We start from the raw sequence: 23,833 nt of genomic DNA on the forward strand, positions 1-23,833 counted from the left end.
AGGCTAAATTGCAATTTTGACCAAGTCAATGCTGATGTGTTAAGTCACTTATGTGACTCAGCTACCACATCAACTTTGTTTTGTCACTTATAATTTTGTTTTAAGAAAAAAAAAAAGAAGGAAGTGTTTGGTTTACGTCAGGCAAAGCTTATCTTTCTCGTAGGCAGGTGGTAATGGAAGGTTTGGGTCTTCGTTTGGTTTAGAACTATCAATATTGAAATATTATGCATAAAATGAGTCATTTTGTTCAAATTTAGGTGCATTGCAATTTTATGTGCTCTTTTTATTATTTTGTAGCTTAAGAAAAAATAAAAATTGAGTTTGTTTATGTGTTCTTTATAGGTCTATGGAAGAAGCATTGCCTCCGATACAGATAAGCTTCGCCGGTACCAAACACTTCCTTTCTTTTCTTTTCTTTTTTAAAAAAAAAAAAATTATAAGTGGCAAAACAAAGCTGATGTGGCAACTGAGTCACTTAAGTGACTTGCCACATCAGCATTGATTTGGTCAAAATTGACCTTTTGTAAAATGAGTTAAACATAGAGGACAAAAAAAATGCTATTTTGAAATATAGGAGGTCAAAATCGCAACTTTCTAAAATTTAAAGGGCCAAAAATCTAATTTTGCCTAAAAAATATAAGGAAAATGCTAAACAGTGCCCCCGGGGCACTCTTTAAGGAACCAAATATAGTAATATCATATTGAAGTTTGTGCAGTCAACGCCTCGAAAGTCTAAAAAGTGTTATTTTCAATTTTAAAATTTCCTTTTTTGGTTTCCTTAACCAGTGCCCCGGGGGCATCGGTTAGCATGACCCAAAATATAATAATTTAACTATTTTTTTTTTAAACAAATGTAACTATTAACAAGTTGAATACACAACTTTTTTTTAATTTTTTTTTATATTAATTTGTTTTTTTATTATGATTATTCAAAGTAGCACATAGTACATTTTTCTCAATGGTAGGACTGAGGTGTTGGCTTAGGTACGGGTTGAGTGATAAATATTCGGCTAAGATAGGTTGCCTAGGTGTGGACAGAATATCATAAAAATCTAATCTTCGTACAACCGTTGTGGTGTTACTTATGGACAGATTCTGATGTATCTTAAGTCTTAACTAAACGGCAAAAACCGTACAATATTGTTTGTACCATCAGTTTTGTTGATTATTTGGTCACGTAATAATAATATTGCTTACAACTTGCAATAATATTCTCTTTCCGTGTTGAAGTGGGGTACAATAAAGCAAAAACATGAAATGGGTTTGTTTTGTGCCTACGAAGACCAATTTCCTAATTGGGCCATGTTGGTGTGGAGGTTCAAATCTCTTGCAACTTGCTTAATTCATCATTTTCCACTCTCTTACTTGATTGGGAGATTAAAGTTAGAAGAGAGATAGAAAATAATCCAACTTAAAAAATAAAAAACTTTGTTTCATTAGTTTCACAAGAAAACTAGGGACTAAACGGAATTACTTTTTTGAAAAATCTGTGTTTTCTGGCTTTTCTTGTAAATGAAATCAGAAAAAACATGAGTATTTGGATATCATTATCTAAATTGTCGCTCTTAACACATTACGCCAAATTTTAAGTTATGGTTGAAAAAAAATTATTTGTCAACAATATTGATTGAGTTTAAATAGTCAGCTCAACCAAATAACAAATCTTTCGAAAGAATATTTCAATTTTGATTGAATCAAAATATCAAATAATCAACCTCATTTACTAGGTCTACATCAAATAGTTGGAAAGTTTGTTTTTTCAACTTTTATTTTGTTTTTTGACGAAATATATACTCAAAAAGTAGTTGTACAATATTCAGTTATTCACAAACAGCTTTTGTACCTACAGTTTGCTCCAAATATAATACAGTCGTTACTTTAATAAAATTAAAATTAAAAGGCCCAATGCTTGCCAGCAATAAAATTTAGCTTAACAAAAAAAAAAAATAGTACAAATGTTAATCCAGAAACAGAATTGTAATCCTAATTAAGCAGAACAAAATATAATTAATTTCATTAAATTAACAATAACACAAAAAAAGTTCATGATTATTGATTCATAAATTAATTTAATGAAAACCAGAATTATTATTATTATTATGAGCAAAATTAGAAGAAACATATTCTCTAACTTCTTTTGCAATCACACCTTTCATCACATCCCAAAACCCCGTCGGAAAACTTTCCGGCGACGGCGAAGGAAACCGACGATCAGCAACCGCCTCTTCCCGATCTTCCACACAATAACCATTAACATTCCCCGGAGGAGCAAGAGTCAACGCGGTCAACGGATCATCTTCAAAAGCCAAAGCAGAACAACTTCCCCTTTCATTTCCACCGCTAACAGTTCCGGCAACCGTAACAGAATCATCACCACCACCGCGAGCACCGCCACAACTCGCTCTTCGTTTAAGAGTCGAATTCCAATGATTCTTGACAGCATTATCAGTTCTTCCAGGTAAAAGACGCGCAATGGTAGCCCAGCGGTTACCGTATTGAGTATGCGCCGCTATAATTGTTTCATCTTCTTGCGGCGAAAATGGACGGTGCTCCACCGTTGGACTGAGCTGATTACACCACCGGAGTCTACAGGATTTTCCGGACCTTCCTTTTATGTAACGGCTGATGAGTGACCAGTTTCTTGCTCCGTGTTGTTCAACGAGTCGAGTTAGGATTCTATCTTCTTCTGCACTCCATGGACCTTTGATTCTGTCTAGTTTGTTTTGGTTCGTTGGATTTGATTCTGATGAACATGAGTCTGATGAAGATGTTGTTGTTGAACAGCTTCTATTCATTGCTTCAAAATTCATATTCATATTCAGTGTTGATAATATATAGTATAACTTAGTATTGTTATAATTAAGTGAATTGATGTAAGATATGATATGTTGTAATAGAAAGTAGCAAATGAGTGTGAAGTGTTAATTGGGTTTATATATGGAGAGAAAGAGACTAATTTTCTGATTAATGATTATTTTATTTCTTTGTGTTACCCGTTCGATAATTCAGAGTTTGGATGTAAAGTAAATAAAGTTTGACTAAAATTTGTTTTCATCAGAAACCAAATTTAGGTTCTCGACTTATCGTTCATTTTGTGACAATTTATAAGCAAATTTCACATTTTTACATTCATTGCATAATTAATGTATTTAGACTATATAAAGAGTGTCTCAGGGGCACTGATTAGCAAGATCCTAATAAAAGTAGTTCAAATACATTAATTTACTTAAGTCACTAGATTTAGTAGTGGTGGGAAATTTGAGTAGTAGGCTAGAGGTCGATGATTCGCTCCATTCTAACAAGTTGAATATAATGTTTTGATTTGGTGATTAATAATTAGTTAAAGGTGCATGCAAGATTATACAAGTATAAGATAATTAATCATGATTAATAATTAATTAATTAAAAAAAATAGAGAGGGATGTTGTTAGGGGTGTGACCGTGAGGGGAAGAGTACTTTCCAGGAAACTAGGCTTTTGTATAGTTGGTGGGTGTGAGTGTGTGGAGGGTCTAACTACATACAATGACTCTATAGATTAGATGCGATTTGGTATGCGTGTGTGTCTGTGTTATAGACCAGACTTTCTGGCTGGCACACTCTGATCCAGGTTTGTCTTTTTTTCTTTTCTTTCTTTTATTACCATTTTGTCCTCTTTGAAATTTCCTCACATCTTCATTTTCTATTAATTTATTATTCTATTTTGCACCTCTTGCTTTCTGTTTCATCCATTATATGTGTACTATTGTAGTTTAAGGTCTAATGGTATATGACTTCTCTTTAATGTATATAAGACTTTGAATTTAAAGAGTATATGACTTGTCTACTATTTTACTTAGAAGATTGAAGTATAAATTTGTAACTATTGACATTAATTAACATTTGGGCATAGAATTATATCAATTACTAAATTATTAAAAAAATATTTGTCACACCAATTCATTTTAAGAGAAGGCGAAATTTGATAATTCAAAATTCATCCGAGAGATATGTAAAATCCGGTTTCAATCAGAATTTGAAATTGAATTCTACTAAAAGATTTGTCATTAAGTAAACCTAATTAACTATAATAATAAATCAATTGGTTAAATTACATATATGATACTTCAAAACAGATCCCTCTCATTGTAAAAATTGAAGACTTATTATTGTTGTTATTTGGTCATTTTCTCCTTACTGTTTTAGCACCTTATAATGATAACAGTTAGGCAGAATTTTGGAGTTAGAATATAAATTAAAGTAACCTACTAGCTAGTTCACATATAAACAGTCCAAATTAAGAGCTAGGTATAGGATCGGTACCACATTGAACAGCTGTAGATTAATTACTATTAGATCATAATCATCATAATATTAGATAGAGTAATAATGTACTAGTAAAAGTATACTAGTATATATACAGGGGTGTGTATAGTATAGGGAGCAAGAAAGATAGCACAAAAATAGAAATGAAAGAGGGTATATAAATTCATAAAATCATTCTCGTACTGAATAAGTAGGGCAGGGAAATTAAGACGGTGAGTGAATAGAATAGTATATTAGGGGGAGAAGTAGTTAATGGACATTTTTGTTTTTTTGGATGCGTTTAAAACATGATATGACAGGAAAAGTTGAGCTGTTTGGCACACAACAAACGTTTTTTTAAAAATCTTGTTTACTAGTAAAATACAACAGAAAAATTTTAAAGAATTATTTGCAAGTGGGGTTGAAACCCTTTTTGACCACTTTTGTTTCATGAACATACATATACAGCTGTGATCTAAAAAGCCAAACTCAACTTCTCAAGCTTATCTATAAGCAACCAATTACCCAAGTCAAAAGAAAGGACTAGTATACTGCTCATCACCAATTATGTTTAGGGTTTACTCTAAGAATGTGTTTGGTTCCGTCGCGACAAAAATTGAGTTTGATATAATTGAAATTGAATTTGCCAAAATTAATTTTGGTTAAAAGTGAATTGAGGCTTAATTTATTTATGTTTAAATACATTAACATAAAATTGATTCTTCCAACTTTATATTTTATGATTTGTAGTAAATTTTTTTTTTTTGAATCAAAGCAAATATTATTAAAGAAGCAAGACTAGGTTACAAAGGCCATATCTTTTTGGATATGGTGATTTATACAATCAGGGAAATAATTGGACCACCACTTGTTGGGCTCAGTTAAAGCCCATCTAGCTAAAGAGTGTGTTGCGTGATTCCCCTCTCTGCTTACCGACTTCAGAGAAAGCTTGTTGTTTAGATCGAAAGCCCTAGAGCACTCATGAGCCAACAATCCCCATTGGTTCCTTGGGAAAATTTTGTTGTGAATCGCGTTAACTATCATTGTTGCGTCCATCTCCACAATAACTTCATCGAGCTCCATCGACTGAATCAAATTCAGCGCTTCTTTGAGTCCCACTGTTTCTGCTAAACCCACATCATTCGATCCCTTTATAACCCTTGTTGCAGCCCCAACGCAGCGGCCATCATCCCGTCGTAGGACCATACCTAACCCCCAATGGCCATCATCCTGAAGATGAGCATCCACATTGAGCTTTAGGCAGTTCCTAGGCGGGGGACTCCAGCTTTTGTCGTTACTAGAAAACGAAGGATGGGACGAAGTCTTGGGTTCAAGTCGTTGGTCATTGATGTTATGGTGGTATTCATGAAGCAGCTTCAGTGCACGAGGGAGAGCTAATTCCACAGGTATGTCTTGATGTTGAAAAACTTTCTGATTTCTAGCAAACCATATAGTGTAAGTGATTGTAGTAATGATTTGCATACTTTCCTTGTTTGTGTTATTTAGCAAACCAATCTGAGAAAGATTGAGTCCTAGAAGTAGTAGTAGTAATGGTTAGGGGAGAGCTAAACCACATCTGTTGAGCCCACTCACAAGTCATAAAAATATGGTCAATGGTTTCTGGCACTTTATTACATCTAGAGCATATGGAGTCACATAGAATGCCCTTGTTTGAATGTGCAGCTTCACACTGAACTCACGTTTTGGGACGACGAACTCGCCTTTGAAGCCTCAAAATCTGTAACCAAACAGACACTAACACTTTTTTATTTTATTTGGAGCCTCGGAATGTTCAACTACGTTAGAAGTTTAATTTTGTTTGGAAGTCAATTCTGACATCAAGTGGTTTCAGTCACCTTTAGATTGCAGTTGTAGGGGATTGAACCGTGGTTCCTCCCTATTAAGTCAAACATCATTCACCACTAAATCAATTAATGATCAATTAATTTTCAATGTAACTATAATTTCTTATTTTTCAAATGTATATTTCCAATTTGTTGCTCCATACTATATTTTCAAATGTATCATTCACCACTAAATTCATCCTTCTTTTTCTATCATTGTATATGTAATTGTTGATACGATAAATATTAGAATCCAGTATTACTAACTTGTGTCATATGGGCCGACACATAAGAATCCCACAAATAAAATTTTACATAAAAAATACACTTTAAATTTTTAAAAATTAAATACACGATTTATATAAAACAAATATTCTTATTTTAAGTTATTAACAATTTGCGCTTGTTTCCCCCAATAAAAAGTGCCTTAATTTTCCTTTAAGATTTCGTTGAATACAAGTAGTAGTGTACCTATACGTCAAAAAAAAAAAGTAGTAGTGTATTACTAGTGTTTATTAATTTTATTTTTTCAAGCAAAAAATAAAGAAAAAAAAATGGATGCACAAGAATTAATATATTTAGTCTAAAATTTTATATCAATTACATCAAATTTTGTTAACTAATTTTTATTTTTATCAAGAACATAATGCAACAAATTATAAAAATGTACTACGTACTAATCCACTATATAAAATTTTTTTTTTGACTCAAAATAAGGATATTCATTCATTCCAATAATTGATACAGTACATCACATGCAAATACAAATTCAACATAGCTAAAAACAAAAAGGATGAAACTGCAAACAATCTCACAGCATCCATGTTAATAGCATACAACGGCAATTGCAATATGCCTACAAATAATATAATATGATAAAAGTCACCAGAATGTCCATGCTTCCGGATCTGCAACGATGATGCCCAAATCATTGATCGAATCTGCAATTGATTGAAATCTACCTTTCAAAATGAACCAAACGAACACCGCAACAAGACGGACAAACAAACGCCGTAACAATGACGACCACCAACAAAGCGCCGCACTCAGACGACGAAATCACAAAACAAGAAAAACAAAACTAAAAAACTTAATTTATGTGAAATCACTTATTTAAATGGAAAGAAAATAAAAAAACAACTTAGAGGGGTGATTTTGGGTCAAAAATTGACCCAAAAACCACCCCTCCTTGGTGGATGATGAAGAAGAAAAGCAAAATAGGGTTAGAAGAGAGGGGGAGCGGCGGCTGTGTTTACCGTCCAAGCATAATTTTCATCCACTATATAAAATTTAGACAACAATAAAAAGTTAAATCCAAAGTCTTTGAAGAAAAGAAAGGCATTATTAATTATTAAAAACAAAAGAGCAGCTTGAAGTATGACTTAAACGTCTTCCACGTAACGAGAGCCCACTACCAGGCTGTGAGAATCTCACGTGATTCAAGTTGAATTTCCTTTGACTTTTTTGCCTCTAATCAACCATTAAACCGGGCCCATTATTTCTCCTGCTGTGACTAACCTTATTCTCTAACTCCAATCAAACACCCCGTAACAGTAACACTCATACTCATTAGCAGTTCCATGTTTAGTTAATACAACTTGCTCAAACCCTAATTCATAGATCTTTGTTTCCCAAATACTAATACTATTTATTAATTGGCTTAAAATGATATAGTAATATTTTGCTATTTATTAATTTATTTTAGCTAAGATACGAGTTAATGGGTACTCAAAGTCATAGAGCAGTGTGGGTAAGGAAACAGATCTCCTACTGTTACAGCAGGATGCTGTGCTGTAAAAGTTAGGAATCGCCCGATTAAAATCTGATGGTTAGGATCATTTCTAGTAATTTTGTAAATGAGTTAATCTGATTTGTTCGATATGATAATCAACGGCTGAGATTGACTACTGCGTGCACCTGCTACAGCAGGGAATCTGGATCTGTGTAGGTAATATGAGCATGCTTGATGTTACTTGCTACTCGGACCACTGTAACTATGAGTACAAATATTTATTCAAACAGTAAGGCAGGTACGTGGATGGATACTATTAAACTTTACCTAATTTTTTTTGCAAGTAATCTAGTGGTTAGAAATTTCATCCTTAAGTGGATAAGTGGGATAATCGAAGTTCGAACACCGACTCCTTCATGTATAATGTAATGTCTCTGTCAACTAAGCTAAGCTCACATGACAACTTTACCCGGATTTTATTCACACTCTTCATTAATTCGTTTATTTGGGTGGATGAATAATAAACATGTGGCCAATGATATTTTCCATTTTTGACTCAATGTCTTGTGTGTTTTAATCAAGCAAAACTATGAAGAAAGAAAAAAAAAGAAGTTATGCTGTTTCTCTGGTCCTTTTCATATATTATATTTCATTCAAAAAAAATTGTCTCTCTTTGCTTGTTATCGTTTTCTAATCACAACCTTAAAATGCTATACTTTCCTTTTTTGACACTAAACCTTAAGGCTATACACTAATTTAACAGTTATTATATAATTAGCTCAGGACATTATTGTATCTAGTAGAGGTGTGAACTTATAAATGTGTAAAGTCTATATTCTATATGATAATTCTATTTTCTTTTCGTGGACTAAAATAATCTAGTCATAGTTTTATATAACGATGTTTACGTGATTATTGTTGATCTTTTATGATTGCATAATTTGCATTGCAATGTCTTAAAACATGATCCAGTTGATCATTGTATCGAGTAGTTGGATCATAATCTCTTGTATCATAAAAGAATCTCTCAAAGAGTGTGTTCATGTGAAAGACTAGACCACACAACTAATTATATCATAAATACCTTTGTACATAATTTTTGCATTTCCAATCCAATCCAATTCAATCGACTAGTTCATGTGAAAGACTAAACCTAATTCACTATGCGTTTCTAAATATTGATTTTGGTTACAAATAGTTATAGTAACAATCATATCTTGAGTACAGAAAACATATCTTGTTGAGAAATTTAAATATTTAATTATTTATTAGGTACTAATAGGATGATAAAATTACTAATCTAGTTATAAGCTGCAAATATTAAATTAAAACTTAAGAAAATTATGAGAGTAGAAGGGTTAGATGTATTCATATCATTCATGAAAGGTGCATTTTACATTGAACACAAAGTGGCTTTTTATACTAGTAAAGCCATGGATAAAAACAAATTAAATTTACTATTCTAAGTTGACAAAGATAGACAATAATCTATATTACTATTTTAAGTTGACATTATCCATGAATATTTCAACATTAATAGTGAAACATCTCTTTCACCTTAATTTGATGATTTATTTAATTACTTATAACACTCCCCCTTTGAAATATTCATCATAGTGCTCCATTTAATTTTGTTTAGAAGAATGTGATGGGAACATACGTTGCCTCGTTAAAAACCTTATTAGGAAAAACCCATTGGGATAAAAACCTCAATAAGGGAAAAAGAGTACAACATTATGCTCCCCCTTAACCAAGCCTAGGTAATTCTTCTTCAAATGTCTCGAAGGTGACGCATTCCAATACTTCGTACGTGTTTCTTGAAGACTGATGTGGAAAGTGCCTTTGTAAAGAGATCGGCCACATTTTCACTCGAACGAATGTATTGAATATCAACCTCTTTGTTTCTTTCTAGCTCTTGTGTGAATGAGAAGAATTTTGGAGGGATGTGTTTGGTTCTATCACTTTTGACGTATCCTTCTTTCATCTGAGTAACACATGCAGCATTGTCTTCATACAAAATTGTTGGATTCTTATCAGTTGGTAAACCAGACGTTCCTTGGATATGTTGAGTTACTGATCTCAACCATCTACATTCTTTGCTAGCTTCATGGAGGGCAATTACTTCAGCATGATTTGAAGAAGTTGCTACAAGTGTTTGCTTTTGAGATCTCCATGATATTGCGGTGTCACCATATGTAAACACATATCCAGTCTGTGATTTAGCATTATGTGGATCTGACAAATATCCTGCATCTGCATAACCAAGTAAAACTGGTTTTGTATTGTTAGAATAAAACAAACCAAAATCAGAAGTACCTCGGAGATATCGAAAAATATGTTTTATTCCTTTCCAATGTCTCTTTGTAGGACATGAACTGAATCTTGCTAGTAAATTCACTGCAAAGGCTATATCAGGCCTTGTACAGTTGGCAAGGTACATGAGTGCCCCAATGGCACTGAGGTATGGTACTTCAGAGCCAAGATCTGTTTCATTTTCTTCCTTAGGTCTAAACGGATCCTTTTCAACATTTAATGTTCTGCCCATCATTGGGGTACTCAAAGGGTTGGCTTTGTCCATGTTGAATCTTTTCAATACCCTTTCTGTATAGTTTGATTGATGTACCAATATACCATTTTTAGTATATTCAATTTGCAAACCAAGGCAGAATTTGGTTTTCCCCAAATCTTTCATTTCAAATTCTTTCTTTAAGTAATCTCTTGCTTCTTTAATTTCTTTATTGGTACCAATGATATTTAAATCATCAACATAGACAGCGATTATTACAAAACCAGATATTGTTTTTCTTATAAAAACACAAGGGCAAATAGGATTATTTACATAGCCTTCTTTAAATAAATATTCACTCAGTCTGTTATACCACATGCGTCCTGACTGCTTTAACCCGTATAATGACCTCTGCAACTTTATTGCATACGTCTCTCTGGGTTTTGAGTTTTCAGGCATCTTAAATCCTTCTGGGATTTTCATATATATGTTACTATCAAGTGATCCATACAAGTAAGCAGTAACAACATCCATGAGATACATGTCCAATTTGTTAAACACTGATAAACCAATTAAATAACGAAAAGTAATGGCATCCATAACAGGAGAATATGTTACCTCATAATCAATTCCTGGTCTTTGGGAAAAACCTTGTGCAACAAGACGAGCCTTGTATCTTACAATCTCATTTTTCTCATTTCGTTTTCTTACAAAGACCCACTTATACCCAACAGGTTTCACACCTTCAGGTATATCCACAATGGGTCCAAATACTTTTCGATTTTTAAGAGAGTTTAACTCAGTATTTATCGCATCTTTCCAATTTTTCCAATCATGTCTATTTTGACATTCATTCACAGTTTTGGGTTCAGGATCATCATTTTCGTTTATGATTTCACATGCAATTGAGAACGAAAATATTTCATCAATGTTCATACCTTTTCGGCTCCACAGATTTCCTGTATTAACATAATTTATTGAAATCTCGAGATCATTCTTGTTATCAGCTTCATTATTAATGATCTCATTGTCATCATTTTGTGCTTCTTCGAGAGCACAATTTTCAATCATGGATTTGTTGTTATCTAGTGTCTTTTCAGGATCACTTTCAATCATATTCACCTTTTCTGTTTCTTTTCTTTTTCGGGGATTTTTGTCTTTGGATCCCATAGGTCGGCCACGCTTCAAGCGTGCCTTGGATGTACTTGCTACATCATTTGTTTTTGAAATATCAATTCTAGCTGGGACATTTATAGCTGGTACATGTGACTTTGTCACTCTTTTCAAATCAGTGAATGAATCTGGCAGTTGGTTTGCTAAATCTTGTAAGTGTACTATTTTCTTTACATTTTCTTCCCATGATTTATTATATGGGTCCAAATGTAATAAAGATGGTACATACCATGTTATTTCATTTTCTATGTGTTTATTTTCTCCCCCTAGTGTTGGAAATTTTGTTTCATCAAAATGACAATCAGCAAATCTTGCCTGAAAAACATCACCTGTCAAAGGTTCAAGATATCTAATAATAGACGGTGATTCATACCCTACATATATTCCCAATCTCCTTTGAGGTCCCATTTTTGTTCTTTGTGGTGGAGCTATTGGGACATATACTGCACAACCAAAAATTTTTAAATGGGAAATATTTGGTTCCTTACCAATTGCAAGCTGATAAGGGGTGTGTTTATGATCAGCACTCGGTCTTAGACGGATGAGTGCTGCAGCATGTAAAATTGCATGACCCCAAACAGTAACTGGTAGCTTAGTTCTCATTATTAATGGTCTAGCTATATATTGAAGACGTTTTATTAATGACTCAGCTAAGCCATTTTGTGTATGCACATGAGGAACAGGGTGTTCAACAGTGATTCCTACTGACATGCAATAATTATTGAATGATTCTGATGTAAATTCACCAGCATTGTCAAGTCTAATTTTCTTTATAGTATAATCAGGAAATTGTGCTCTTAATTTAATTATTTGTGCAAGAAATTTTGCAAATGCCATATCACGACTTGACAATAAACAAACATACGACCATCTACTAGATGCATCAATTAATACCATAAAATATCTGAATGGTCCAGACGGTGGATGGATAGGTCCACATATATCACCTTGAATCCTTTCAAGAAATGCAGGTGATTCTGTATGAATTTTGCCTGGTGAATGTTTTGTTATTAGTTTTCCAAGAGAACAGGCTTCACATGGTTTATCCTCTTTTGTAAACTTTAAACCTTTCAAAGGATGACCATGAGTACTTTCAATTATTTTTCGCATCATTGTTGAGCCAGGGTGACCTAAACGGTCATGCCATAAAATCATAGTTTTGGGGTCTTCTTTTACTACCAAATTACATTCAATTTTATGTATATATGTATAATGTAATCCCGAAGGCAATTTTGGTAGTTTTTCTAAGGTTTTCTTCTTTCCAGAAACATTAGTAGTAATATTAATATATTTCATATTGCCTTCAGTTACAGTTTCAGTGTCAAACCCTTGACGATATATGTCATTAAAACTCAACAAATTTCTCTTTGATTTAGGAGAATATAAAGCATCATTAATGACAAATTTTGTTCCATTTGGTAACATGAACATAGCATTACCTGTCCCTTCTATTAAATCAGCAGGTCCTGAGATAGTATTTATCACACCTTTAGTAGAATTTAAATCATTGAAATATTTCTTACTTTTGAGGATCGTGTGGGTAGTTCCACTGTCCGGGATGCAAATGTCTTTGACATGTTCCATGTCTGACCTTCTTAAAATAAAATCAAGATTAAAGATAGGAAAACAATAATATAATACATTCAACATTATTATTCAATAACCAAATATTACACAATGCCCACCACATAAGTCATACATATTATTAAGTAATTCAAGCACAGCACACAAGTCACACATATTATTAAGTAATACAAGCATACCACACAAGTCACACATATTATTAAGTAATACAAGCACACCACACAAGTCACACATATTATTAAGTAATACAAGCACACCACACAAGTCACACATATTATTAAGTAATACAAGCACACCACACAAGTCACACATATTATTAAGTAATACAAGCACACCACACAAGTCACACATATTATTAAGTAATACAAGCACACCACACATTATTCAAATACTTATTTAATTAGTTACTTAATTTATATTCATTTCATTTTCTTCTTCAACAAAATCAGCAGCCTCAAGGTAGGTAGTATCATTATTGGGTTCAACTTCATTAAAATTTACTTCCTTTCCCTTTTCTTCAACAGATGCCCTGTATTTTTTACACAGGTGTTCTGGTGTCCTACACGTCTTAGACCAATGTCCATTCTTTCCGCATCTAAAACAGATATCATCACGGTTCCTTGAGGGACCTTCTTGGATATATTTACCTTTACCTTGATGATTCTTATTATTTTGGTCATATTTAGGAGGCCTATAATTATTCATATATCCTCGTCCACGACCTCTACCACGAAAGTGGTTTCGACCGTGATTTCTGCCTCGACCATCAAAATGAGCTTTACCCCCTCGTCCTTTATGACGTTTATGGCCACCACGCCCACGATTAAATGTTGTTGCATTTATTTCGGGGTATGCTATTGTTCCTGTGGGACGTGTCTGGTGGTTTTTTATCAAGAGCTCATTGTTTTGTTCTGCCACCAAAAGAGCTGCGACCAAATCAGAGTACTCAGTAAATCCCCTCATTCTATATTGTTGTTGCAACAATACTTGGGATGCATGGAAAGTTGAAAATGTTTTTTCCAATTTCTGTTCTTCAGTTATAGCCACACCGCAAAATTCTAATTGTGCAATAATTTGGTGCATGGCAGAGTTATATGCAACAACACTTTTATAATCTTGGAACCTTAATTTGTTCCACTGATCCATTAATGAAGGTAACAGGACTTTCCTCTGATGTCCAAATCTTGCCTTAAGTTTGTCCCATAGTATTTTGGGATCCTTGGCATTTGAATATTCTGTTTGTAAACCATCATCAAGGTGGTGTTTAATTATCCGATTTACTTTCGATTTTTTCATTGCTAATTCCTGTGAGTCAGCTGTTTGCACCTCTGCATTATCTCCTTCTAGAATTTTATCGAGCCCCTCACTTGCAAGGTACTCAGTTAAGTTGTTGTTCCATGTTATGTAATTATCTCCGGTTATGTTTAGAATTTTGAAATGATGCTTAACGTTTGACATGTTTATATCTAAAATACAAAAGAACACAATCAATTTTTTAATGTATAAACTATGACAAAAAAAAAAATTAAATTATTTTATTCAATAGCTATGATTACAAAAACCATGATTCTATCAGCTAATAAACCAGGCTAATACAAGTAATGGTAAAACAACAAATATTGTTACTATTATAAAAGGTTCTCCTAATTCTTCATATTTGGTGATCCAGAAGATGAAAAACATAAAGACAAGTAGAGTGATAAGCATAAGAAAAAATTTAAACATTTTGGAAATGTGAGTAAAAGTTTGAGAATGGTATGAAAACTTATGAGTGAAGGTGAAGTATTTATAGGTGAATTTTATGAAGTGTCCGTTACGTTACCGTTGGGTTTGTGGCCGTTGGGAGATAGTGGAAAAATGTAAGCTTTTACTGTTCATGGCCGTTATGTGGCCGTTAGGGGATATGAGAAAAGTGTTAAATTTTATTGTTTGTTACCGTTGGGAATGAGTAAAAATATTCTAAGTGTGTTAAAAATCATCTAGCTCTTAAGATGCACAAATGGAGAGAACAACATGTAAAGTTATATGATAATAACTTTAAATAATATCAAATTTCAAAATCTTAATTATGAGTCTCTCGTGAAATAATATTGTTGACTGAGATTTTAGTCTTCCATTAAGAATTAAAGTTAGCAATATTATAGATGTGGGTTTTAGTCTTCCATTTAATATGAAGATTAGTATTATAGATGGGGTTTTTGGACACCTCCATTAAGTATAAAAGTTAGTCATACATATGGGGTTTTAATCCTCCATTAAGTATGAAAGTTAGTAATATAGATGGGGTTTTGAATACCTCCATTAAGTATAAAGGTTAGTCATAGATATGGGGTTTTAATCCTCCATTAAGTATGAAAGTTAGTAATATAGATGGGGTTTTGAATACCTCCATTAAGTATAAAAGTTAGTCATAGATATGGGGTTTTAATCCTCCATTAAGTATGAAAGTTAGTAATATAGATGGGGTTTTGAACACCTCCATGGAAATTAGTATTATTAATCAAAAATTATCTTTTGTGATATTATGGGGATTTTAGACCTCCACACAAAACTTAAATAATATTCACACTTATTATAAAGTTCTTGACAAGTTGTGAGTTTTCTATAATAAGTGGGTAAAGTAGTAGTAATAAAAATAATAATAATAATAATAGCCACTTTAGTTATAAATCACTTGACAAATTGCCAGTTCTCTATAACGGGGCGAATAATAATTATAATTATCATAAGATTAAAGTAATAAGGATAGATGATATATACCTAGTGGTGGTAAATCACTTCCGATAGAAACGATCGTGCTGATAACGTGTTGAGAAATTTAAATATTTAATTATTTATTAGGTACTAATAGGATGATAAAATTACTAATCTAGTTATAAGCTGCAAATATTAAATTAAAACTTAAGAAAATTATGAGAGTAGAAGGGTTAGATGTATTCATATCATTCATGAAAGGTGCATTTTACATTGAACACAAAGTGGCTTTTTATACTAGTAAAGCCATGGATAAAAACAAATTAAATTTACTATTCTAAGTTGACAAAGATAGACAATAATCTATATTACTATTTTAAGTTGACATTATCCATGAATATTTCAACATTAATAGTGAAACATCTCTTTCACCTTAATTTGATGATTTATTTAATTACTTATAACATATCTCCATTTTTAGATTTTATTAGCAAAAAGGGAAAAGAGTTTTTGTAAGGTAGTTTGACAAATTGACACAAAAGTATAGAGAAGAAATAAGTTGAAGGTGCACACGCTTTCAAAAAAGTTAGTTTGGGAGGGGGGGTGAGGAAGATACGACGAGGGTACGGTAGTAGTGACTGAATTAGCAGCCCACGTGGCACAGATAAATGAATTTTGGAGTTTTGTGAGAAAGAATAGAAAGCAGTTGGGCAGTTTTTATACTAAACAGCTGGCTCCAAACTCTAACCCACCGACTTTCTTGAGTTTTGTGGCTTGAGGTGAGAATAGATTCAACCAAGTTAATCTTGCAATAATTAAGTTAATTTGTTCTTATAATTTTTTTTGAGACAAATTAAATTTAACATGTAGTTTGTCATAAATTTATTATTATACTTAAAAGGTTATTTTTACCATTCAAAATGGATTACTAATGTTGATATTACTCTACTATATTACTACTCTTGATATTAGCCAAATCGTTTTCACTAGCATTTGTCTCACGATACGATTGACAAAATCTTTACTTTTCAATCCAACTCAATCAACTATTTGAGTGTACAAGCTTGGCCTTTAGTTAAATTCCGAACCTGTATATGTGATCGAAGCTCTACTTTAGCAAAACCTCTTGTACATGCGTGCTAACCATAAATTTTCAAGCAAACCCTAAAGCTCCGCTACATATGTACTACTACTTCCGACAAACTTTGAAAAGCCCACGCAACCACTAACCACTTGAACCTCTAATCAACCCTCCACAACCAGAAATTCTTCTCTTTCTTACTAAATAAAAACGCTCTTAAAATAAACACATACCAAAAGAGATAAGTGTGGTGACCGGTGACCCGGCCGAAATTTCACATAAAACATTCTCACAGCCTTAATATGCTTAAATTAGTATTAATGCATGCATGTTAGTAAATTTATAATTTTACATTGTAATTAACATAGGAGGAGAAAGATGCTACGAGATGACGAATGATAACTTTGTTTTACAGACCAGATACATTAGATATTCAATGAATTTAAAAAGTGCGACAAAGTCTTATGATTCATACTACGAGCGTGATAGAGATTAAAGAAGTATATAGGGTAGTTGCTAAGTAGGGTATGGAAGGAATTGTGTTATTTGGTGCACATTTAGTTAATGCGAGAATAGAATATAGTTTAGTATTATAAATGGATGGGCCCAATATGCCCCCTTCCAACCAAAATGCCGGTCGAGTTGTACCCATATACATCTTCTCTTCCCGCGTGTGCTTCTAACTACTTTCTTCTGTTCCTCCAATGCTATAGAGTCAACTGCTACATATATACTACTTTATTAATACTTACTAATGTCTTACTACCAACACTTAATACTCAATAATGTGCTCTTACTTACTTGCACACTGTGACTGTAGTGGCCTCTGCTCTCTTTATTTTATATTTGCACTTCTCAACTAATAATAATGTAGATATTATAAGGCTCGATCAAGTTCGAACCCGAGAACTCACAATTTACAATTATGCGTGAGTTTTAAATAGTTAATTATTACTATTTTATTTATAGACCAACAAAATGAAAGTGTTTGCACTTTGCACCAACTCAAATGTTAAAACTTATAAGAGAGTTTAAATGTTTGTTATATTCGACTCTTGGGGAAAAACAAAAATTTATGCACTTTGTAGCAATTATTTTTGGATTTGGATTGCATGCACTAAAATGCATGCAATCATGCCGTCACATAAGATCTGACTGTCTGATTAAGATCCATTTCTTAGTTTCTTTCTTTTTTCTTTAATAGTGAAGCTCCAATATATAATTATACAATTCATTATCATTATATAGGTGATTTTATCGATCTCTTGTGAAAAGATCCATTTTTTCTTCCATTAGTTTCGGAAAAGTAGATAAATGAAGTGGATACATGAAAGATATTTGTTCTTTTCCATCACTTAAAAAAAAAATAATTAAAATTCGCAAAAATTAACAAACTGGAACACATTAAAAAATTTCGGTAATTTTTTTATAAAACTGTAACATTTTATACATACTGAAGCACTTGATGAGGGGTGAACCGACACTTGTCTAATTTTTTTTTGAAAAGAAAGAGTAAAATTAAAATATTGAGTGATTTGTAAGGATGAGTTCATAAAGGATGTTTATTGGGCAATGCGATAGAATCAAAATACATAAATTAATCAACAACATAGAAAGAAGAAAGAAAAAGCTTCAATTTTGAGCTACTTTGCTCATTCCATTTGAAATTCTTTAAACAAATGAAAGCAAAAGAAATATTCACATAGCTTCAATACAAGACTTGTGAGGGTTAGATGAAAAGAAACCAAAACCATAAAACTGAATCGGAAAAGAAACAAGGGTTTCGAAATGCAAAAAAAATAAAAAGATTCCAACAACTTATTCCTCTTCACCTTCCTCTTTTATTTTATTCTTAGAATTGTTTAAATTGGTATTTTGTTTAGTTTGTAGGGATAGGGGATAATAGTAGGGGTGTGGGAAAAAACTTCCCAAGTAGCAAGACCACAAATTTCTTTTCTTTGTTTAATTGGATCATGTGCAACCCAAATAAATTGAAAGATTGAGCATGGACTTTTTCATTTGAAAGTTTCTCTTCCGACCCCCGCCATTCTTTTATACCCCCCTAAAATAAAGTGCAAATTTTGCATTCTTTTTCGTCGAGGGAGGCGCAACTTCAACCTTCAACCATCGACCCTTCTTCTTCTTCTTCTTCTTCTTCTTCTTCTTCTTCTTCTTCTTCTTCGTGGAATAGTATCTGTAACGGAACTCATTTCAACTATCTCTACAAATTGTATTTTTTTCACTCTCAATCGAAGTTTGGAACACAAAATTTTGGTTTTTTTTTTGAACGGCACAAAATTTCCGTTTCTATTAACCGGAATTTTTAAACGATGGAAAAAAATTGGTACGTAAAAACCTAAATACCTTGCAAGGGCAAAAACATCAGTTTGGGGTATAAAAGAATGGCGGGGACTCGGAAGAGAAATTATCTTTTCATTTTGTAGACTAGTGGTTTTCAATTAGACTTGGGTTACAAAAATTTCTAATTATGAGATTGGGCCGAGTATGGTATGAATCACGAACTTTTATCTCCCCCTCCCCCCTATTATTCTCTTATCTCTTATGAAATTCCATTTTTGCCCATGAAAATAAAGTTTGGAACTAGATTCTGATTTTTTTTTTTTTTTTTTTGCAGTTATGGACTTTTTTAAAAACTAAAAAACGTTTGGAATCTACGTTCCAAACTTTATTCCCATAAACAAAAATGAAATTTCAGAGGGGATAAGAGAATGACAAGAGGGAAGAGATAATTTCATGAATCACACTATAATGTCAAGTTAGGTGTGTTTTTTCTTGAATCTATTCAAGTTATTTTGATCCTTCTCAATATATAATGTGTGTTCGGTGTTCCTAAATAGTGAAGGGTTTGACTAAATCTAATGCAAAATATATATAGGGTGTTCGCGGGTCGGGTTTGTCAGTTTTAGTCAAATCTATTATTCGATTCGATCAAAATTAATTGGGTTGAATGTAAAATTAGTATTGCTTATGTTAAATTCGAACTGACTCAATCCGATTGTGAGCAGGTTGAGTTGGGTAAACATATTATTTCTTGTAAATATTTTTTTTTTTAAAATCCATAAAAATACTATATAGTTAAGTGACATTCTATTACATGAAAATTCAAAATTTAGACTAATTTTACCATTTAAAATTTAAACACATGAAAATTACATGAAACACTTCAAATATATTATCAAAATTTAAGATTTTAACACATGAAAATTTTTATTGTAAAAAAAAAAACACATGAAATTTTTTAACTATATTATCAAATAACAAAATGTAACAAATTTTTTAAACGAATTGGATCCGCAGGTCCATGGGTTTCGAAGCATAAACCAGTTACCCGAACCAAATTACTTCAAGCTTGAACGAGTTGGTTCGGATTGGACCCACACATAAACTGATTCAAGTAAAATGCGAGTTGGATTAGGTAGGGTTACCACGGGTTGAGCAAGTTACCCTCACTTGTGAATAGAGCTGTAAAAAGGGCCTTAAGGGGCCGGCCCTTTAAGGGGCGGACCCACTTATTCCTGATTATTAATTTTATTTAAATTTTAAACACAGTTTTTTTAGGGTGCCGATCGTGGACAGTGCTGATTGAAGAAAAAGAGAATAAGTTCACGACACTAGAAAAATTGTTTAAAATTTAAATAAAATTAATAATCATGAATAAGTGGGTCCGCCCCTTAAAGGGCCGGCCCCTTAAGGCCCTTTTTACAGCTCTACTTGTGAACACCCCTAAAAATATATGGCCTCTTTTGTGTGTGCGTAAATTCGAACTGACCTAATCCGGTTGTGAGCAGGTTGAGTTGGGTAAACATATCATTACTTGTAAATATTTTTTTAAAAAAAAAATTCATAAAAATACTATATATTCTGTAACAAAAAAAAAGTGACATTCTATTCCATGAAAAATCAAAATTTAAGATTTTAACACATGAAAATATTTATTGTAAAAAAACATGAAATTTTTTAACTATATTATCAAATAAAAAAATGTAACAAATTTTTTTAAACGAATTGGATCCATTGGTCCATGGGTTTCAAAGCATAAACCAGTTACCCGAACCAAATTACTTCAAGCTTGAACGAGTTGGTTCGGACTAGACCCACACATAAACTGATTCAGGTAAAATGCGGGTTGGATTAGGTAGGATCACCACGGGTTGAGCAAGTTTCCTCACTTGTGAACACCCCTAAAAATATATGGCCTCTTTTTTGTGCGCGTAAATCGGACATCCTACGTGGATAAACATCAACCTTAGAACTCATAAAAAAGAAAAAAACGCGACCTTAGTTTAAGTTTGAAAAAATTCGTGTCATCTTATCTAATTTTTATTTTTAGTAAAATACTACATCACATTAAGTTATCCGGGACTTTTTTCTTCTTTAAATTCCACGTCATTTGGGTCTAATTTGCAGTTTTTCCCATGTTCAAGCCTAGCCATTTTGACTTTGATTGCAAAAAAGACTTTGAGCTTTTGGCTCATCAAAGAGCCACTTTAATTTACAGTAATGAACTTTTAATCATTGGTAAAAAATTTACTCGGGTTGTCAAAAAAAAAAAAATATTACCATCTAATTTTTTTTTTTTTTTTTTGACAAATACCATCTAAAATTTTACCAGCTTCATAATTTATCATACAAGCAATGCCGGTTTAAGTATAAGATCACTAATTACCTTAGGCCTTAAAAAAATTATACTTAAAAAACAGCCTCGTGTGCCCAAATCTTAGTATGTTTTACTAAACTTTAGAAAATTGAATTTACCACACTTGCCATTTCATTTTTTAATTTATTATTGTTCATAGAATGATAGAATTACAGTTTTATGACTTTTATCCAATAGCTTAAGCTAAATTTGTTACTTTATGAAAGAACTAACTTGATCAAGAAAAAGTTTCTATGATTTCAGGGGAATCCAATTCAATGTGGAATCATGATAAATTGGCAATCATAATTCATAATAATCTAGTTATAAACTTTAACATACATAGAAAATTTGCAGAGAAAGGCCATTCAAAATTTAGGAGTTGAAAGATTGATAAGATTATTCATTTAATTAATAACACTTTTCAAAAAAGCTAGAGCTTAATTAGAAAGCAATGATATATAAACATCAATTAAGATATATAATACAATAATTCTATTGAGCTCTAACAAAAAAGATACTAAACTCAGGTCCTTGAGCACCATTATTAATATTATTATCAGGATTAATCATATAATAAGCTTCAGAATCTTTAGAACCAATAACTCTTTCAAACCTTGCTCTCATATAAGTCATTTCACCATCAGAATAATCCTTATGATCAGATGTGGTAGGTAACACCCCAGCTCCCATGGACACACCTCTTAAATGTTGCATAACTTGAAGTTCTTCATCACCCATTTGTCTTCTCCTCATTGAATACCCAACTTTTCTTCCATTACAATAAACAGCCCAAACAAACTCTTCCAACAATTTCTTCTTATTTGTTTTCGTCTCGCTCTCCAACGCGATTCTAACGATATCCGATGACATTTCTTTGTTTAAAGCACTTGTTAGCATTGGTAATTCTATGAGAAAAACCGGCATTTGTCGAGTATCTTCTTGTATTGCTATGCTTACTCTACCTTTCCGATAACCGAAGATTGTTCCGGTTGTCGCACCGTCTTTTAGCATAGGCTTTCTTGGTCTTCCTAATAGTGCTACCATTTTGCAACCTGAGGTTAACATAGGGAAGAGCTTGAACATCTTTAAGAGTCCACCGGCCGAGAATTTGCTCCGCTTTTCGCCCGTTGTGTGGCGGAGTAGTGATGCTATTGCTGGATTTTCCATTGGGTAGCATGGACTAGAATGAATAGATGGCATTGATTATGGCTTATATGATAATATTAGTGGCTAAATTTTTTTAAAAAAAAAATATTTAAAAAATTTGTGCTATGTTAAGGTAACACGATTCTAGGAAAACAAAGTGGTGGGTATGTTTGGAGATTGATATATGGATTATGGAGTTTACAGCTAAGAAGATGGAGCAATACATATAGAGAAAAGGAAAGTGTAGCAAACTATAGCAATTGGGTCTACCAAGCTAATGAGATGTCAAAGAGGGTTGGGATTGGGAAGTTAGTTGGTCTTGGTCACTTTGATAGGGTCATGTACTACTCATGGAATCTTTTTAGTGGTAAGAAACATAATAAACAATAGTTGCGTCATAATTACTGATATTGTACGCAATCATTAATATTGTACATAATTACACTCAAATATGATTTATGTAATTTCAATTACTGTCATGTCATAATTGAATTAGACAGAAACCAACAATCGAGATTAAAATGGATGTGAGTGTATCAAGATACTTTTATCTGATTGATCTAGTGATAAAATATTATCAAATTGTATGGTCTCTTTATTCATGTGACCCTATAAAAAAGGTGCATTGTGACGTCTATTATAATATTATAGGTGTCAATCTCTCTTACATTGACGCAACCATCATAAAGACTGCTTGCCACCGAAGGTCCACCATCATCAACCTCGCTCGAGGTTGGTTTACATTTTCAACAATAACCCTAAGAAATTGTGATAATTAATGTGACTAACCTTTATTTAAAGCTTGTGGTAAGTGCTATAAGACATCCATTTAAATGGTTGAGTGAAGGAAAAACCAATATTAAAGGTTGGTTGATGTTTAGTTTGATGTGACAAAGTTTGTGAAATAATAATAATAATAATAATAATAGGGGTTATTGAAGTATAAGTGATAAGATAAGGGTTAGGCAGGACCACAAGGTTGTGGGGTTAATGAAGGAAGAAAAAACTCACAAAAAGGTGAAGAAAGAAGAGAAGGGTTACACAAAGGGTTTGTGGTAATGTTGGAATAGCATGTGCCTCTCTGATCATTACATTAGAGTATGTATCAATGTCAATTGCTTTATGCTTTTT

The 23,833-nt window shown here is 32.6% G+C and overlaps 4 protein-coding genes across 4 annotated transcripts; all 4 read right to left on the bottom strand.

Annotated features, from left to right (window-relative positions):
- Positions 1–1,987: 1,987 nt before the first annotated feature.
- On the bottom strand, positions 1,988–2,899 carry LOC123918735 (transcription factor MYB73-like). The gene has a single exon (XM_045970873.1). The coding sequence runs from the start codon at positions 2,814–2,816 to the stop codon at positions 2,070–2,072; it is 747 nt and encodes a 248-aa protein (XP_045826829.1). The 5' UTR covers positions 2,817–2,899; the 3' UTR covers positions 1,988–2,069.
- A 2,181-nt stretch (positions 2,900–5,080) lies between these two features.
- Positions 5,081–5,764, bottom strand: LOC123915051. The gene has a single exon (XM_045966204.1). The coding sequence runs from the start codon at positions 5,762–5,764 to the stop codon at positions 5,081–5,083; it is 684 nt and encodes a 227-aa protein (XP_045822160.1).
- A 7,854-nt stretch (positions 5,765–13,618) lies between these two features.
- LOC123915052 lies at positions 13,619–14,579 on the bottom strand. Its single transcript, XM_045966205.1, has 2 exons — positions 13,769–14,579; positions 13,619–13,650 (listed from the first exon to the last, which is right to left on the bottom strand). The coding sequence occupies exons 1-2, from the start codon at positions 14,577–14,579 to the stop codon at positions 13,619–13,621; spliced, it is 843 nt and encodes a 280-aa protein (XP_045822161.1).
- Positions 14,580–21,927: 7,348 nt separating this feature from the next.
- Positions 21,928–23,015, bottom strand: LOC123915874 (protein MIZU-KUSSEI 1). Its single transcript, XM_045967146.1, has one exon. The coding sequence runs from the start codon at positions 22,754–22,756 to the stop codon at positions 22,049–22,051; it is 708 nt and encodes a 235-aa protein (XP_045823102.1). The 5' UTR covers positions 22,757–23,015; the 3' UTR covers positions 21,928–22,048.
- Positions 23,016–23,833: the final 818 nt, after the last annotated feature.

The sequence above is a fragment of the Trifolium pratense genome, linkage group LG3 (assembly GCF_020283565.1).
Source record: "Trifolium pratense cultivar HEN17-A07 linkage group LG3, ARS_RC_1.1, whole genome shotgun sequence".
In the NCBI taxonomy this organism is placed as follows: domain Eukaryota; kingdom Viridiplantae; phylum Streptophyta; class Magnoliopsida; order Fabales; family Fabaceae; genus Trifolium; species Trifolium pratense.

What these genes read in the sequence shown, in the direction of transcription:
- LOC123918735 (XM_045970873.1), bottom strand. Translation starts at nt 2,816, where the DNA reads ATGAATATGAATTTTGAAGCAATGAATAGAAGCTGTTCAACAACAACA.
- LOC123915051 (XM_045966204.1), bottom strand. Translation starts at nt 5,764, where the DNA reads ATGCAAATCATTACTACAATCACTTACACTATATGGTTTGCTAGAAAT.
- LOC123915052 (XM_045966205.1), bottom strand. Translation starts at nt 14,579, where the DNA reads ATGTCAAACGTTAAGCATCATTTCAAAATTCTAAACATAACCGGAGAT. An exon ending in TAAGAATCATCAAGGTAAAG is followed by an intron (nt 13,651 to 13,768) that starts GTAAATATATCC and finishes TAAAAAATACAG; the next exon opens with GGCATCTGTTGAAGAAAAGG.
- LOC123915874 (XM_045967146.1), bottom strand. Translation starts at nt 22,756, where the DNA reads ATGCCATCTATTCATTCTAGTCCATGCTACCCAATGGAAAATCCAGCA.